Source organism: Chionomys nivalis, chromosome 1 (genome assembly GCF_950005125.1).
Source record: "Chionomys nivalis chromosome 1, mChiNiv1.1, whole genome shotgun sequence".
NCBI lineage: Eukaryota > Metazoa > Chordata > Mammalia > Rodentia > Cricetidae > Chionomys > Chionomys nivalis.
In genome coordinates, this window is record NC_080086.1 from 180,099,347 (window position 1) to 180,117,346 (window position 18,000).

Sequence of the window (18,000 nt, forward strand, 5' to 3'; positions counted from 1 at the left end):
TTAACTTCTGCTCTTTACCTCTTCACAGCTGGCAATATCTCACCTGTCCTAATCCCCACCCATTTGAATTCAGTTCCATTAAAAAAAAATACTGCAGATATGCTATGTGTAAGAATAAACTATGCCCTGTACTTCACCTTAATGATTAATCAAATGGTAGAAGAACTCTAAGAAATGCGTATCGTACTCCCCATCTTCCTCACTTTGGCTGTTGTGTTATTTTCAGAACTGTTTTGGGCCATCAACCTCTCATGGTCATTCTGACGAAATTTATCCAATCCCATGGCTATGGACTGATAGGAAGCAGAGTCTTTGTGGAGAAGATCTTTTCTTTCTTATTACTGACCACATCCCCTCATCCTCTCATCTCTAACACATGAACAGCAGACACACAGAGAAGCACATTCAACCTGAACTCTGGGACATAACCAGGTTCATGCACATCAACTCATCAACAGCTAAATGCTCACTTAGGGCTACCATGGCAACCGTCCATGCAGTATTAAGCATGGGCACTTTGCTTTTTATGCATAGATAATATAATGTGTGGATCCAGGTGATCCTCAGAAGTATATCTGAGAAAAATCACTGAAAACGAGGGTCTGGTGCCCGAAGAGGCATTAATGGTGAACAGGCCAAGGTAATGCTGACCAGTCTTGACTGAGAAGCAGAAGCAAAGAGAGACCAACAGAAAATGGCAGATCTCAATAATAGAGAGCTAACCCTAAGGCCTTGAACATTTAAGGACTTAATAGGCGTGTCCTCAAGGTGCCAGGTCTAAGAAGCTAATGAAGACTACAATACAGTCTTTGCCCTTGAAGAGCTGGTCTAGTGGGGAAGACAGATATCCTGCCAGAAAATACAGTATATGGTAACAACAGATTAGGAAACAGTAAGAGACAGATCACTCACACATAAATCACTGTCTGTGGATTTGAGCTTTAAAGGCCACAAAGAGACTGTTAACCCTTCTTTACCCATTACACATAACCACCACCATGTCTCAGGATCTTTGTAAGTTGACAGAACACAGTCCAGAAATAACCACCATGCATCACTTTAATTATTACTCTCTATAATTTTTTATTATTGTCATAAAACAATGTTTGGTGAATTTTCTTTATATGTGCACAGGTACACACACGCACATGTGCATGCACATATGCAGAGGTCACAGGATAACCTCAGGTGTCATTCCTCAGGTGCGACCCATTTTTGTTTGAGACCAGGTCTACCATTGGCCCAGAGCTTTGTCTAGTAGGTAGGACTGTTGGGATAGTAGGCTCCACAGACACGCCTGTGTTGTTCAGTCTTCACCACTGGAACTTCAACCAGAAACCATCACGCGTGGCTTCACTGTGGGCTCTGAATTCCGGTCCTCATGATTACAAGGTACACACTTTGCCATCTGCACCATCGTCTCCCAATCAGTAGATTTCCTGAGTGATGGAAACGCGCTAAAATTGCCCTACGTTGTAGTCACCCACATAGATGACTAGGATATGATGCACTTCAGTCATTACGGTTAGTGTGAGCAAAGGAAGTGAGTGATTTCACTTTGATGGACTATGAATCAATCACATACGCCTAGTGGCCATGGTACTAAGCAGCATAATTTAAAAACTGAATTATTTTTTAGGAATGTGCAACAGCATAAAATATTTCCCTTTAACGCCTAATGCGTGTAATACATATATCAGAAGAATTGCAGATATAGATAAAAATTGGTTCCCATTACACAAGCCATGTATTAACACTCCAGACAATTCTAATGACTTCAGATACATGCATATATGTATCTTACTTAAATTGGCTCTCGCCATTAGCATTACAGAGTGAGTGGAAGCATTTTAAAATATTTGAGAACTAACACATTTAACACATTCACAGATTGCTGGAAAAGACAGTTACTCTCAACTGTCTGTCAATGGAGTAAGAATCATAAAAGTTAGGATGTGGTTCTTGGGAGGTGGTATTGATTTATTTATTGCCTCCTGTTGTTTTTGAGACAGATTTTACTCTGTAGAAGAGGCTGTTGGTCTGAAGCTCACTATGTAGCCCAAGCTGGTCATGAACTCACAGGAACCTCCAGCCTCAGCCTCTCAAGTGCTAGGATTATAGGCATAAAACCATCATGAATGGCTTACAAATAAGATTTAAAGGTCTTCGGTGTGGGGTTGAATCAGAACGTGTGGGTGGAGGGCACAGGTGTCAAGACCTCTTTTGCTGGGTTCTTTATGTGCAGCTGACAAGAGCAAAGGGAAATAGTAGTCCAGGTGGGGCTACCTTCATCACGGACAGTATGGATTTGCCACAATATTCAAGATTACATTGAGGTCGCCTAAATATGACAGACTAAGCTTCAATTTTTAAAAGGGAAATAAATGCAACATGGGAATGTACAAGGAAAGTCACCGAGGGCATTTGCAGGAAAAAAAACAGGACTGAAATGCTACATCCCATTCCGGGACTCGAGTCTGTAAATTCTCAACGGGAAAATACATTATCGGAGTGAACACAGAAGGCATCATCAAGGCATGGTGGCACATGCCTCCTACATCAGATCTTAGAATGTGGAGGCAGGACAATCAGGAGTTCAAGGCCATCCTTGGCTACACAAAGTTTTTAGGGCCACCCTGCTACAGGAGACCAGTCTAAAGCAAAACAAATAAATAAAAGAGACAAAAACAAACCACAGAAAAGGAAGTGTCTGGTTTGGAAGAAACAAAGACTAACTAGGCTGTGTGATGCCAGGAAAGTCATTTGACTTCTCTGTATCTATGTTGTCTCATCCATAATTTATATCAGGAGGAGAAGGAAATGAGAAGATGGGTAGACATTCACAGGAATGGTACCCGAAGGACGCTCAAGTCGGTGGCAAGTGGATCTAAAGCACCAACTACTTCCTTTAGGTGCTGTGGTCTTGGCTGACAGAGCCATTTCCAGACACAATCTGAGACAGACATTAGCAAACAGGTACTCAAATTGGACTCCCAGGACAGACCCACTCAGACCTCCCTGAAGTGGGAGGAGGGGAGAAACAGATCATGCTTCCAGAAGAAAATTGTTTTCCAGAAGCAAAATTCTCACAATATACGTATAATGTTAAGTGAGATCCTTCATTTCTAGTGTAGAAATAATTCATTGATAAGGTAATTTCTTCCGCAAACTTCTCTCTTGAGAGCAGCCCCGCTCTGAAGGTGGCAGCGGCGAGGGGGGGGGGGGGGAATCCCAAGTACAATAAAGTGTTATCATGCTAATCAAAAGTAATAAATTTCCTGAATGGTGACTAGTTATTATTTGGAGGGAGCAAATTTTACACTTATGGCATGACTTGCTGTAGAGGACAAACTGAGAGTCAACGCTGAAGGAGCCCCTGGTACCACACCCAGAAACCATTGCAGTCATAATTGTTGCAGGGGCCTTAGGGTATGACCCATTTTTAACGTGGCCCCCGAAACAGTGGGACATGATTAGGAAGCTCAGAATCTCACCTGTTACCTATTTAACAAGAGTGTGCAAACGTGAGGATTTGTAGAGCCTTGCAGTTCTGTGACTGGCTTAATTCTAAGACCCTCCGGTCTCATGAATGAAAAGACGTGATTCCTTCACGGCTCTTCAAGCCCCTAGGTTTCCTCCATGACTCACAGTCCTGCCATCTTATGGGAAAGTCAAATAGCTTGGTTCAAACGATCAGGACACATGGGACCCAGACAGTGACACTGCCCTGATCACAGAGATGTTCTTAACTGTGAACAGTGAGGACTTTAGTGAATTCTTCTGCTCCTGGATAATGGTATGAATAGTGGTCTATGTAAGAATTGCCGGCATGCACTCAGTCAGTACTCAAACCTTTTACTGAGCACATTTTATGGTGGTATGTACAGTACCTGGTTGGCTCCAACAACTGAAGATCCCCAAACACTGATGTATACATGGACGGGCATTAAAGGGGAGGCTGAATTTTCCATTTGTAGATAATGTGCCTCAGTTTCCCACACTATGCCACCTGAAGGTCAGTATATCCATCCCTTTGACCAGTGTCACCACGTCAGCTTATTCGCAGCAATGCAAAAGGCTGCTTTAAAACGGCGAGGGATAAAAACACAGTCTTCTCACAGTAATAGTCATTAGAAAGAGAAGAAAAAGGAAGGAAGGGAGGGAGGAAAGGAGAAGGGAGGAAGGAAGGATGGATGGAAGGGAGGAAGGAAAAGAGAAAGAGAGAGGAGAGTGAGAAAGAAGAAAGAAAGAAAGAAAGAAAGAAAGAAAGAAAGAAAGAAAGAAAGAAAGAAAGAGGAAGAAAGAAAACTCATATTTAAGTAGTTACAATGGAAGACTTAGATTTGATGCCTTGACATGAGCCAATGCCTTGACATGAACAATGCATTCAATTCTTCCCCCTTATGCTTTATATCTTCAAATGCATGTGGCCAATAAACCAAAATCTATACAACCCTAAGCAGGCTATAGGTAATGCCTTATGGAGGAAAAAAATAAAAATCAACTTTGTAAATGTGTGATTTGCATATAATGGAATCCAGCTCAGTTACAGAAACCAGTGAGAGCTGATACTCCCTATGATATAGGTAAACCTTGAAAACCTTTTGCTGAGTGAATGAGGCCAGGCATGAAAGGCTGCATGTTTCATGATTCTGTTCGGATGAAATGTCCAGAGCAAGCTGGTCGATAGACACAGACCGCTGATGGGTGGGATGGGAATGTCAGTTAACGAACAAGGAGGGCTCATGACATGCTCTGTGGTCAGATGCCAATAATGGTACACAACTCTGACTCTGCAAAATACCCCCAAACGTCGCACTTCAAGCAGATGAACTCTGTGGCAATTGATGTTGTTTTTCTTAATTAAAACCATTCTTAATGTAGTCTCGGGCATCTGTTTTGCTGAAGTGCAGAGCAACACTGTAATTTGCATCCCTAATGCTGCAAGATCTCCTTAAACAATAGTTTAAGTATCAAGGGACCTGGCTTTGTTGCTAAAATGCCTATGAGTGGAATGCGGAAATGCAAATTCAACAGGTGTGGATTAGCAGAGTTCTTCCCATGCTGGGGGATCTTCCAGACTCACTTCCAACTGCAAACCTGCAGTCAGGGGGAGGCGAGGGTCTGGGAGGGGGGTCCTGCTGTCTTATACGTGAGCGGTGTGCAAGTCATCCAGCACACCAGTTCTGAACACCTTCATCAAGCCTTGGGGACTGAAGTGAGGTACAGAATAAAACAGAGTGAGGTACGGGCAGCCATCACTATAGTGGCGACACAATTCTCATCAGAACTAGAAACCACTTCTGTTTACAAAGGCCAGGGCTCCAAAAGCAGCACCACCCACTGGCTGGAAATGCACGCCGAATATATCATTTATTATAAACAATCTAAAAAGTTAAAAGTAGGGTTAATGGACTGATGGGAGCTAAACAGTTGAAATCACAAATCGAGGCATATATCCTAAATTTTAGGTTAATGGCTCCAAACAGTCCTTGAATCACCATGAAGGCTGCTTTCAGTAAGAAAATAGAAACACACACACACACACACTGGTAATTCAAACAGTTGGTCGCAGAGCTCAACGTCGTCTAACACGTTTATGGTATGGAGGGCTTTGAGGAAAAGCTGGGTCTCCGGTAAGCCCACCACCAGCAGCTCTGGAAGCTGGGGCAGAATACTCCTAGGGATTTGACCGAAACTTTTTTGTAAATGGCTGCCTGGACTTGAACGTGACTAAATTGAAAGTACTAGAACCACCGAGAAGTCAGGTCGGTGCTTGTTCAGCTCAGTATCTTTCAGGCGAGTGCGTGTAATTCAAGACAGACACGTGTACTTTCCGTTCAGGTCCACAGTACTGGCAGCATAAAAATGAACGTTCCGGTCGCAGCCCCTCGCCACCGCTGGATTGTATTTCCAGTCACCAACTCATCCTTGTATAGAGGTCTACAAGGCTGTTTCCACAGTTTGCAACGCGGAGAAGAGAGGGCGTGCAAGAGGGAACCCTGACTCGGCAGACTTGGGGGTCCAGGTGTCCTGACCACGCGAGCCTCAGTATGGGGACCCGGCAGGTGGCGGCCTTGCGGTTGAGGGGGTGGGGGCGCAGTCCGCGCGGGTGACATCTAGGAGGCCAGGCCAGGGTGACTTCCAGGGTGCTGCCGACTGTTCCGAAAACCTCCCCCAGCCGTGTCCCAGGAACTGAGCCCCGCTCGGCCGCCCCGCGGAGGTCCTATCACTTACCCAGGCGACACACGCACAGTAGCTGGATGCACACGAGGAAGCGCTGCAGGATTCGCATCTCCAGCCTGTTCCGCGACCCCTCGCCGGCCGCCGGGGTGCAACTTAGGGTGCGGAGGGTGGGGACACTGAGGCAGGGGACACCGATGACTGGCCAGGGTCTAGGTGGACATGTGATGAGCGAGAGAGGAGAGAGAGAGAGAGAGAGAGAGAGAGAGAGAGAGAGAGAGAGAGAGAGAGAGAGAGAGAGAGAGAGAGAGTAGAAGATTGAGGGACTAGACGCGCGTGGGCGCGGGAACCGAGCCCGGACCAGGCGCGGGGCTTAGGGCCGGACGCTGTCCCCTGCCTGAAAGGGCTGCAGCGGCGGCCAGGATCTGAGCGCTCGCAGCCAGAGGCGCGGGAGTGCGGGAACGCGCTCGGGGCTGGGCACGCGCAGCGCGCGGGGGCAGGGGCGGGGGCGCAGGAGCGCGGGCGGGGGCCGGGGTCGCGCAGCGGCAGGAGAGGGGCGTGGCCGATCCCAGCCTGTCCCAGCCAGGCGCCCCTCCTCCGCCCGGGGCTGGAGGTGGAGTGGAACCCGCTGGGGCTTAGAATCTTCGCTGGGGGGCGGGGGGAGCTCGCTTCATTAAGACTCCTTCATTCCCCTAGGAAGATACAAGAGGAGGCTGGGTCCTCATTGTCCGGCACAGCTTGGGACTGACCTTTGGGCTTCACCCCTGGGAAAGTCTTTCGTTCGGTTTTTTTGTCGTCTCTGCCGTTGCCAAGTGGGTCCTAGCAGGAAGGGGTGAGGAAGCCTGGGTAAACTGCGTTCTCCTCCCCCTTCCTTTGCATTTTCCAAGTAAGTAAAGCAGTTCCAGCCCCTATTACCACTAGGGCAGTTAACTCCAATCATCTCCAGTCCTGTTGTGACCATTTGGTCCGGGCTGACCCTTCCCTAGACCCCAATTACTCTGCCGAGCTGTGCTCAGCTGTGGAGGAACTCGCAACACTGCTGTGGTCTCGGTGAATCTAACTTCACCAGTGTCGTCTCTTTGCATAGGGTCCTCCGGCAGGAAGATTTTATTTTTTTAATTGCATGATTGAAGGGTACACAATAGATATCTAATACACACCCTGTGCTTCCTCGGAGATGGGCATATCATTCTCCCCTTACGAGCTTGTTTCTATGGAGGTGTTTGTTTTTTGTGTAAGAGCGTGAGTGCTATAACCTGAACTCTCTCAGCTTGGGGTTGGAGTGAGGATTTTTAACAGATATTCCTGAAATGTTTGTTGACTCAAGTTGAAGTCCTCATGAAATGAGTTAGCCGGTGGTGATGTCAGCCAACAGTCTAAATACGCCGTCCTGAATATTCGTGAGATTTTCATATATATGATGTGCTTTATATATATGATTGGTTTATTTTGCCCTGATAAGAGAATCCATTTGGAACCTTTCAGGAGTCACATCCAAAGGCACAGAAAACCAAGTTCTGGAATTATCCCTGGTACTCAGTTTTATGTAGGGATCTGTACAGTGTGTACTCTTGCGTTCTGTTATTGTCTCAAAGCCAGTGCTGTAGCTTTATAAAATTCAGCGGACGCTTAATGCATACAAATTGGAGTTCCGAGGTCTGTTTCTGCTGCCACTACCAGTTCTCACAGAATTCCCACCGCCTCGAACACAGGCTCAATGTACAGAGCTAATGATGCATCTTGCTATCGATCTGTGAATGGAGAAAATGCACTGTAGTCACGACAGGGCAGATCTTGATGCTAACGTGTTTGTTTTGGAGCAAGTATCAGTCTAAGAATTTGATCCTTGACCCTATTCTTCCCATGCATAGAACAAGAATGCCACAGAGATACTAATGAAGACTGAGAGTTTCCATAGGGGAAGAAAATTTCTAACCGTTTTTGCTACCATAACAACAGGTGTGTGTATTCATTAGCAATGCGTTCAGAGTTCGGTGGGGAAAATGCTTATTGAATATGGACTGGAGTAGACGGGGACATTTACCTAAAGATGTGTATTTTTGTAGAAAGGAGAACTGGAAAATCTGATTATCAAGGCAGGGGCGGGGGGGGAGACCAGACTGAAAGACACTGAAGTCACATGTTCCTTTGAAAGCACTTTGATTTCCTGGAGACTGAGAATGCTTGTACTATGACAAGCATAGATTTCCTGTGAAGAAGCTTGCGCCTGAAATGCTGAGCCATCTCACTAGATCTAAACACCTAGGGAACAACAAAAGGAAACTCGGTTGCTTAGAAGAAGCTGGACAGGCCAGATGGCTCAGTGGATAAAGACTCTAGCCACCAAGCCCGATGAGCAGAGTTTGATTCGCTAGTCCCACACCAGATGGAGAGAGGGCTCTTCTCTATCTTCTACTCAAAGGCTGTGGCATGCACCACCCCTGGAAATAAACAGGTGAAGAAGAAGAGGAAAAGGAGGAGGGAGGATGGAGGAGGAGGGAGTAGGAGGAAGAAGGAGGGAGGAGGAGAAGCAACAGCTGAGTTTATACAGGGGAACATGTGGCAATACTGGAGGTCTCAATTATCAAGGCTTTTCCACTAGCCTGGGAGAAAAGTCCATCGATAACAATGATTATGTTAGCTCTTCATTTGTTGGCCCTATCAGAAAGATACTTTAGAACTCATAATTAGAGTTGATTCACCAAACATAACCAAGATAGAAACTAAAGTTTCTCTAAAAGAGCTAATAGGTGAAGCTATGACCCCTGATAAGTCCATTCTCATAGTTCAGAATATTGCCAATATCCTGGGAAGGCACAAAAGCCATCATAAAGAGGGATTTTTATGAGCTTTGCAGGGAAACAAGGTATCAACTAATTCTCCAGTGTAACAGCAATGGAAAGTTGACCTGGAAAAGCAGTACAAGTGGTTTTGAGAGTTCTATGGAGGAAGGTAAAGTTCTTGGAAAGTAAGCCACTGGAAGAGTCAAGCCATAGGAGAATAGAAGACATCAAGTAAGCAAGAGCATCGGGCGTCTGTTGTAGAACTTTTCACAGGTTCTGACAAGTATCACCTCGAGAATGTGCATCAGCCTTTGTGAGTTGGTCCTAAACCAATACAATCACATGCCATCAGGCTGGGCAGGGTGGTGCACGCCTTTACTATCAGCACCCAGAAGGCAGAGGCAGGCAGATCTCTGTGAGTTTGAGGCCAGCCTGGTCTACACAGTGAGCTCTTGGGCAGCCAGGGCCACATAAAAGTACTCTTATTAGAAATACACACACTTGCACACATGTAAAAAAAAAATCACAAATCACATGCCTTCATTTAGAATCTGAATATGTGCTGGTATATGCATGTTCAACTATATATAATCTGTATGCACAAGCATACATACATTTGATCAGAAATAGAGACAGAATACCTTTGTGTAAAGCCTTGGTAAATTACATCCATTTGATGATCATATATATACAATCCTAGAAGAAGTTGTACAAACCAAAGCCTGGTAGCATCTTGACCATCACTCTCAGCATGTATTATCCACCACTGAATGTGGTGGAAGGGATCTGGTTATCTGATTTTACCCAATTAAGAAATTTTTCTAGAGGGAGATAATGATTGCTCAATGGAAGACTACCAAATATTTCAGAACTTGGAATTTTCAAAGGGGAAAAAGACTTCTGAGTGGATCACTTGGTCACTAGACATATTCCAGCTTTATGTCCATTACATATCAGGCACTATTTAAGAGGGAATATCACCATCCCTATCACAGACTGATAGTCTAAAAGAAGAAAATAATCACCACTAGAAAACATCCTTGCACACAATTAGTAGATAAAGTAGATGAGACACAGTTAAATTCAAATATGAAATAATGAATAATTTTATAATGCAAAACAAGTTCAGTGCACTACAATGTACTAAATTTAATGAGGTGTTTTAGTATGATGAAGTATTTTTCACCTCGAAATGATCATTAGGATACTCTCATTGAATACTTGTCATATATTTATAAATTTTAGAGATCATCTGAAATTCAAATTTAAGAAAACACTTTGCATTTTGTCTACTAGATTTCAAATGCTCTGCCTTGATATGTCTTATAGTTGTTGGATGTTCAGGTTGGTCATTTGCAATTATGAAATAGCCATGTTTTCCTAAGTTTCTTTACTCTGCAAATTATTTCCATTGAAAACTGGACTACAGAAAAGCCAGGAAATTAAATCAAGTATTGACTGTAACCTAATTAGGTAATAGTCACTTCTTTAGAAGAAAGAATGTCTTTGTACTTAAGATGTCTTCCAGAAGCAATTCTTGTTTTATTTTTTTTTAATTTATTTATTTATTAAAGATTTCTACCACCTCCCCGCCACCGCCTCCCATTTCCCTCCCCCTCCCCCTCCGCCATTCAAGTCCCCCTCCCTTGTCAGCCCTAAGAGCAATCAGGGTTCCCTGTCTTGTGGGAAGTCCAAGGACCACCCACCTCCATCCAGGTCTAGTAAGGTGAGCATCCAAACTGCCTAGGCTCCCACAAAGCCAGTACGTGCAGTAGGATCAAAAGCCCATTGCCATTGTTCTTGAGTTCTCAGTAGTCCTCATTGTCTGCTATGTTCAGCGAGTCCGGTTTTATCCCATGCTTTTTCAGACCCAGTCCAGCTGGCCTTGGTGAGTTCCCGATAGAACATCCCCATTGTCTCAGTGTGTGGGTGCACCCCTCATGGTCCTGAGTTCCTTGCTCTTGCTCTCTCTCCTTCTGCTCCTGATTTGGACCTTGAGATTTCAGTCTGGTGCTCCAATGTGGGTCTCTGTCTCTGTCTCCTTTCATCACCTGATGAAGGTTAATATTCAGGAGGATGCCTATATGCTTTTCTTTGGGTTCACTTTCTTATTTAGCTTCTCTAGGATCACGAATTATAGGCTCAATGTCCTTTAATTATGGCTAGAAATCAAATATGAGTGAGTACATCCCATGTTCCTCTTTTTGGGTCTGGCTTACCTCACTCAGGATAGTGTTTTCTATTTCCGTCCATTTGTATGCAAAATTCAAGAAGTCATTTTTTTTACTGCTGAGTAGTACTCTAATATGTATATATTCCACACTTTCTTCATCCGTTCTTTCATTGAAGGGCATCTAGGTTGTTTCCAGTTCTGGCTATTACAAACAATGCTGCTATGAACATAGTTGGCCATATACTTTTGTTGTATGATAGGGCATCTCTTGGGTATATTCCCAATAGTGGTATTGCTGGGTGCAGGGGTAGGTTGATCCCGCATTTCCTGAGAAACCGCCACACTGCTTTCCAAAGTGGTTGCACAAGTTTGCATTCCCACCAGCAATGGATGAGTGTACCCCTTTCTCCACAACCTCTCCAGCAAAGGCTATCATTGGTGTTTTTTATTTTAGCCATTCTGACAGGTAAAAGATGAAAATAGATCCATATCTATCACCATGCACAAAACTCAAGTCCAAATGGATTAAAAACCTCAATATCAGTCAGAACACACTGAACCTGATAGAAGAGAAAGTGGGAAGTACTCTAAAACACATGGGCACAGGAGCCACTTCCTACGCATAACCCCAGCAGCACAGACATTAAGGGCATCATTGAATAAATGGGACCTCCTGAGACTGAGAAGCTTCTGTAAAGCAAAGGACACTGTCACTAAGACTAAAAGGCAACCCACTGACTGGGAGAAGATCTTCACCAACCCCGCAACTGACAAAGGTCTGGTCTCCAAAATATATAAAGAACTCAAGAAACTAGACTGTAAAAAACTAATCAACCCAATTATAAAATGGAGCACTGAGCTGAACAGAGAATTCTCAACAGAAGAAGTTCAAATGGCCAAAAGACACTTAAGGTCATGCTCAACTTCCTTAGCGATCAGGGAAATGCAAATCAAGACAACTTTAAGATACCATCTTACACCTGTCAGAATGGCAATTCTTGTTTTATAGTAATGATGAATTAATTTTGCATTGTGAAAACAGATTTATCTTAAGTTTTTCACTTTACAAATTTTCTTCCCATCTGAAGACTAATTTTACTTTCTGCAGTGTAGTCAGATATTTTGGTTGAATTTGTCCTAATAATTGCTTTCTGTTCCCTCTAACCTACCTTGTCTTTGTATCTTTGCTTCTCATGGGCCTTGGGAATGTAGGAGGTAGCCCAAGTCCTTTCAGGGTCTCCCTGAGCGCTCTAAGATGAGAGGTAATTAGACCTGGGTTCATCTGAAGAAGACAAAATCATCCTTGAGAGGAAAACCTAACATGTTACATACTTGCTATTTTAGTATCATGTCATGGTTCAGAATAAATAATTCAGTTTAAACTTGTGAGATTCCAAGTATATAATTCAATGATAACATTGTATCAATGAACACGAATGGAGGAATCTTTTCTTCCCTGTCAGGGACATTTGGCATCCTAGGGGATTCAGATAACTCAATTTTATAGTTTGAACTGGCAAAAAAGTTTGTGTGGCAAAAATGTCGGGTGATGGTCATGTACCTCTTTAATTCCAGTACTTGGGAGGCAGAGGCAGGCAGATCTCTGTGAGTTCAAGGCCAGCCTGGTCTACAGAGCGAGTTCCAGGACAGCCAGAGCAGTTACATAGAGAAACCCTGTCCAGATAAAGCAAACAAACAAAAAGAGTTACAGAAAAATAATCATATTTTCAAATATATTTATGGTAAAAAATTATTTTATTTCCAGTTTTTCTCTTATACTAAAAGTCGTTACTGCATAGATCCTGTATTTTATCCATTAGGGTTGCCTGCTATAGCAAGGAACTATAGCCTGACATGCCATCAACAGAAATCTATTTCTCACACTTTTGGAAGCAGTGGTCCAGTATCAGGGACTGGTGAGGCCCAATTAATATCTGAACTTCTTGCTGAAACCTAGCATACCAATGGGCAAGGGCACTCTCTAGAATCTTATCGATTAGGTCACTGATCCCTTTTGGGAAGGATCCATCTTCATGCTGTAACCACCTCCCAAAGAAACCACCTCCAAAATCCCCACGTGAGGATTGGGTCACAGCACATAAATTTACAGGGAACAGCAGGCCTCTCAAGTATTTGATCTGTTATGATGCCCTATTGGTGAATATGCTCATTCTTTGCGTGTTTTTAAAATTAAGGTATTAAGACTCTTTCAAAGCCTTTATACAAACTAAAGTTTTGTTATTTGACCAATCTTCTGTAGAAAATTATTTTATTTTTTTCACTAGATTTTATTTTTTAGAACAGTTTAAGCTCAGATTGAGTGATTGAGTATAAAGTTCAGAGTTCACACACATTTCTGACACCCAGAGCTGCACAACCTCCCATTATCACCATTGCAGTGATACATGTGCCATGGGTAATGGATTTGCGCAAACATATCATTATTATTTCAAATATGTAGCTTATATTAGGCTTACTCTCAGAGTTGTACATGCTATAGATTTTGACGAAACTTTAACTGTGTGCAATGGATTGATTCATAGGTAGGTGGAAAGATGATAGACACACACACACACACACACACATATATATATACATATACATATATATAGACACACACATATATGGAGAGATGCAGATATTGACAATACGATATCAGGTTGTCTTCTTTCTATTAAGAGTTTTTCTTAAGTTTACTTCAAGCCTTCATAGCTTAGTAGCCCATTTCCTTCTAGTACTGAAAATAGAAAGTATAAAATAAGTTTTGGAAATCTGAAAATAATCGTAAGATTGGGATAAAGTATTCTTATTTAAGAATTTCTCACAAAATAGCTATCCAAAAGCATAACCGAATTTTAATTAAACATAACTTACAAGTACTATAAATGACCCACTATATATGTCCATATGTGAGTTTGTATATTTTGTTCTTAGCTATCATCCCACTTTAGCTTTTCAAGTTCTGGGCTTAAAAACGTGTGACAATCTTATCTGGCTATCCACCATGCTTTTCATTACATTTAAACCATTACTTAGCTGGTATACTAACCAAAATATTATCAGTTTACAACTGCCATCCACTTATTTGACTTAGAGATCCAAGGCAAATAGTCTCCATACATTTAGGGAAAGAACTTGTGTTTTCCTTCAGTTCTACGGTGAGGTCCTCTTGCTTCCACTAAATTCTGATTCCTCGTTATCTAAACCATCTATGGTAGGGTCAGGGATCTTTCAATCCTTTTCCACTTCTATGCCTATTTATTTTTCTCAAAAAATTATTAAAATATTTTACCACTTAATTTTTTTCTTTTATAATTATATCTCATCATGTCTCATTATAATTAGGGTTACAAAGGGACTTTCTTTCACATTTTTTTTTATAATACCGGACCACAATTATTTTGTCTACTTTTTTAGTTTCTGATGCTCCTCAAACCCCTGAAATTGGGTCTCTGCCTTCTTTACAGTTACCTTAAAACGGTGTCTTAGTCACTGTTCTGTTGCTGTTAAGAGACACCCTGGCCAAAGCAAATCTACAGAAGAAAGCATTTAATCGGAGGCTTCCTTACAGTTTCAGAGGTTTAATCCATTATCGTGGTATGGTAGGAAGCATAGCAGCATATAAGCAGGTGCTGGAGCAGTAGTTAAGACTTACATTATGATAAGCAGAGAGAGGGATATATATATATATATATATATATATATATATATATATATAGAGAGAGAGAGAGAGAGAGAGAGAGAGAGAGAGAGAGAGAGAGAGAGAGAATGCAAGAGCGCCTAGGTCTGGGATGGGATTTTGTAACATCAAAGCTTACCCCCGGGGACACATTTTCTCTAACAAGGCCACACCTCTTAATCCTTCTAATCCTTTCAAATATACTACTCTTTGGTGACCAAGTGCTTAAATGTATGAGCCTATGGGGGGCACTCTTATTCAAATCACCACAAAATGTAAAAACATGACTTCCTAATGTATTTGTATTTAGCACATGAAGCTAAATATCGCATTTTCTCAAGTCTGATGTTTTCTGTGATACAGAACCTTGAAAGTCATCTGCCCTCTTCCCCATTACCTCCACCTCATCAGTCACCAGGTTGACAGATTACTCCTCAACTGTATTCTGCTGTTAGCATCATTTTTCTATAATCAACTGGCCTGACTTATGCTCGGTGTTCAGTAAATACTCAAGTATATGCAGTCATCTGCACAAGAAGGGAAGCTTTGAATCCAGTATTGCTTGCCTCTTCTCTTGTCTGATTATGATTAAGTCAGTATTTTAGATGTTTCTGTTACTTTCTGCACTCTAATTGACACCCCTAGACTGTGAATGTTTTTCTTCTCTTGGTTTACTTGCTTTCCTTGGTGAGGATAGTAGACAAACTGTTCATAATCTATTTGTCTTGGCTTGTAACTTAATTTCAAGTTTGCAGTTCCTCAAATTGTAACATGTGCAAGCAGGCCTAATCCACCTTTAAGGTAAAATGATATGTCTCCTCTTTGCACACAGGGGCCCAATCAAATCTAAGGCTTTTTTACTTTCTTTGAAGATCCAAGAACCAGTACTGGGATTATTTATTTACAATTTTAGCATCTTTATAAGCTTTTTGGTTTAAAAACTCACGTTTTTAAGCATTCAGAAGCATTTCTATTTCTGGGACTCTGTAAAAACCCTGGCATTGCCTCTAACCATTTTCCTTAAGTATCTACTGCTACTACATTATTTCTGGCTAGCTTCTTCTGTTCCTAAAAATAGGAAGAGAAGCTGAGGAAGTCTACTGCTCTGGGGAACTCGCTTATCACTCCCATAAGAAATAGGAAATTTCCTATTGAGATGCTGGCATAAAGCAAGGCACCCAAGTACTACCAACCTTCTGGTTTATACCTTTTAATCACAAGAGAAATATTTGATGAGCACTGAGTCAATGAGTATGTAATCCTCACAGGAGACCTTTGAAGTGGGTACCATTGCCACCTTCCCAATGTCGCTAAAAAATAGAGGCAAATGATATGCCATAAGTCATGGACTTGTCTATATTTCTTATTTGCAGACACCTGTGGGATTCAGCACTAAGAAATTCCTTCTCAAACCTTAACCAGGTGCCTTTTATGCTTGAAATTTGTCCTCCTTTGCTCCCCAAGACATAGTACACTTAGAAAAGTTGGCCCAGAGTCAAATATGAGTAATATAAATGGTGTGTGATATGAGAAATAAACACCCTTCAAAAGATTCATATATGCTTTCTGCCCAAATAAGATGATTATTGTCCCAAGAGGAATTTCCAGCTTGTGTTTCTACTTGGTGATTCAACTGGAGGCATTTTGTAGCACATAATCCCTGAAAGAATCCAAAATGTAAGAGAAGAGGGCCAAGGCGCCACTGCCCCTGGGAATTATGGGATGGTGCAGGTGTTGATCAAAGCTCTGCTTCATGGCTGATGCTGGGCTGGAAGCAAACAAAGGAATCTATCATTGACACCCAAGTGACTTTAAAGGGTCCAGCTTTGGAGGACTATTCCTCTTCAGACTGAATTAATAGTGAGTGTTCTTTCTGTATGACTTCGCTACATATCAGATTGTGTGGCTCTAAAGTTTACCCAAACCTCAGGAAGGCTGTGAGGGAATCACACTGCAGACGGGAAGCAGGAACATGATGTTCAGTATCGATATGACTTTTGCAGCTTTGCAGGGAGAGTATTCAATTTGATGACTGCCTCCTTAGTGTCTAGCCAAACATTATCCAGCCTTACAATTTGTTCTATTGATTTTTTTTCTTCAGTACAAGCTAGTAGTAGAGATTCTATACACAATGGAAGAAAAATATATTTCTGTCTGGGAGGAGTTTAAAAATCAGAGAATGTTTTAATTATACAACAACTTAGCACTAAATAGGACTACTGATCACTAGTTAGGATTTGGTTTCAGAATCTTAGCACTAAATAGGACTACTGATCACTAGTTAGGATTTGGTTTCAGAATCTCCTCTTCCAATGAAGACATTGCTTTTAACTTTTAAAACCAAAAGACCCTAAAAGTTCTCTCTTCAAAATTTTTTAAATTTATGTTTTATATGGGTTGTATGCTCATGTGTATGTGACTGCCTACAGAAAACAGGAAAGGGCATCAGATCCCCTGGTACTGGAGTTAGAGACGATTGTAAATCACCTTTTGTGGATGCTAGGAAACATATCTTGGTTGTCTGCAAGAACATCCGGTGTGTCAATGACCGAGGCATCTCTCCAGTCCCTATAGGTATTATAACTAAAGACCAGCCTTTACATGATCAATTCTCTCTGTCAGATTAGTCGAACAAATCTTGGGAAGTCTCCCACTATGAAATCAAAATTATTTCAGAGAGAGTCATGTCTTGATAAATAACAAGGGCTAAAAACAAAGGAATAAAAATTAAAATGTGACATTATCAGTGTACAAAAAAAAAAAAAAAGACCGTAAGAAAAGGGCTTTGAGGATTTTCACTTGAAGATAGGAAAAATAAGGCAAAGAAATGGCTTAGTGGTTAAGAGCACTTGTTTTCAAAGAGGACCTGGGTTCAATTTCTAGCATTCACATGGCAGCTTATGACTCTGTAAATTCTAGGGGATTTGACATTTTCTTCTAACCACCACTTGGACAAGGTACATAGACATACGTGGGGAACAAACACACTTGTACACATAAAATAAATATTAAATCTTTTGAAAAGATAAGCAATGAATTAAAATATGAATGATGCTATAAATAAACTATAAAGAATAAATTGAACCACATGACTATGTTAAAAGAATAAATAAAAATCCAATAATTGAAATAAGATACATAAATATGATATCCACAAGACACAGAAATGGCAAAAGATAGGA

At 41.9% G+C, this 18,000-nt stretch overlaps 1 protein-coding gene across 5 annotated transcripts in view; it reads right to left on the minus strand.

The window, feature by feature from the left end:
• Ptprz1 (protein tyrosine phosphatase receptor type Z1) overlaps positions 1-6,635 on the minus strand; it is a 175,959-nt gene extending 169,324 nt beyond the window's left edge. For all 5 annotated transcript variants that reach the window (XM_057765069.1, XM_057765086.1, XM_057765077.1 and 2 more), the window contains exon 1: positions 6,238-6,635. In XM_057765069.1, the coding sequence (XP_057621052.1) occupies positions 6,238-6,295 (58 nt within the window). In that variant the 5' untranslated portion in view covers positions 6,296-6,635. The remainder of the gene's footprint in view (positions 1-6,237) is intronic.
• Between the last annotated feature and the right edge of the window lie 11,365 nt (positions 6,636-18,000).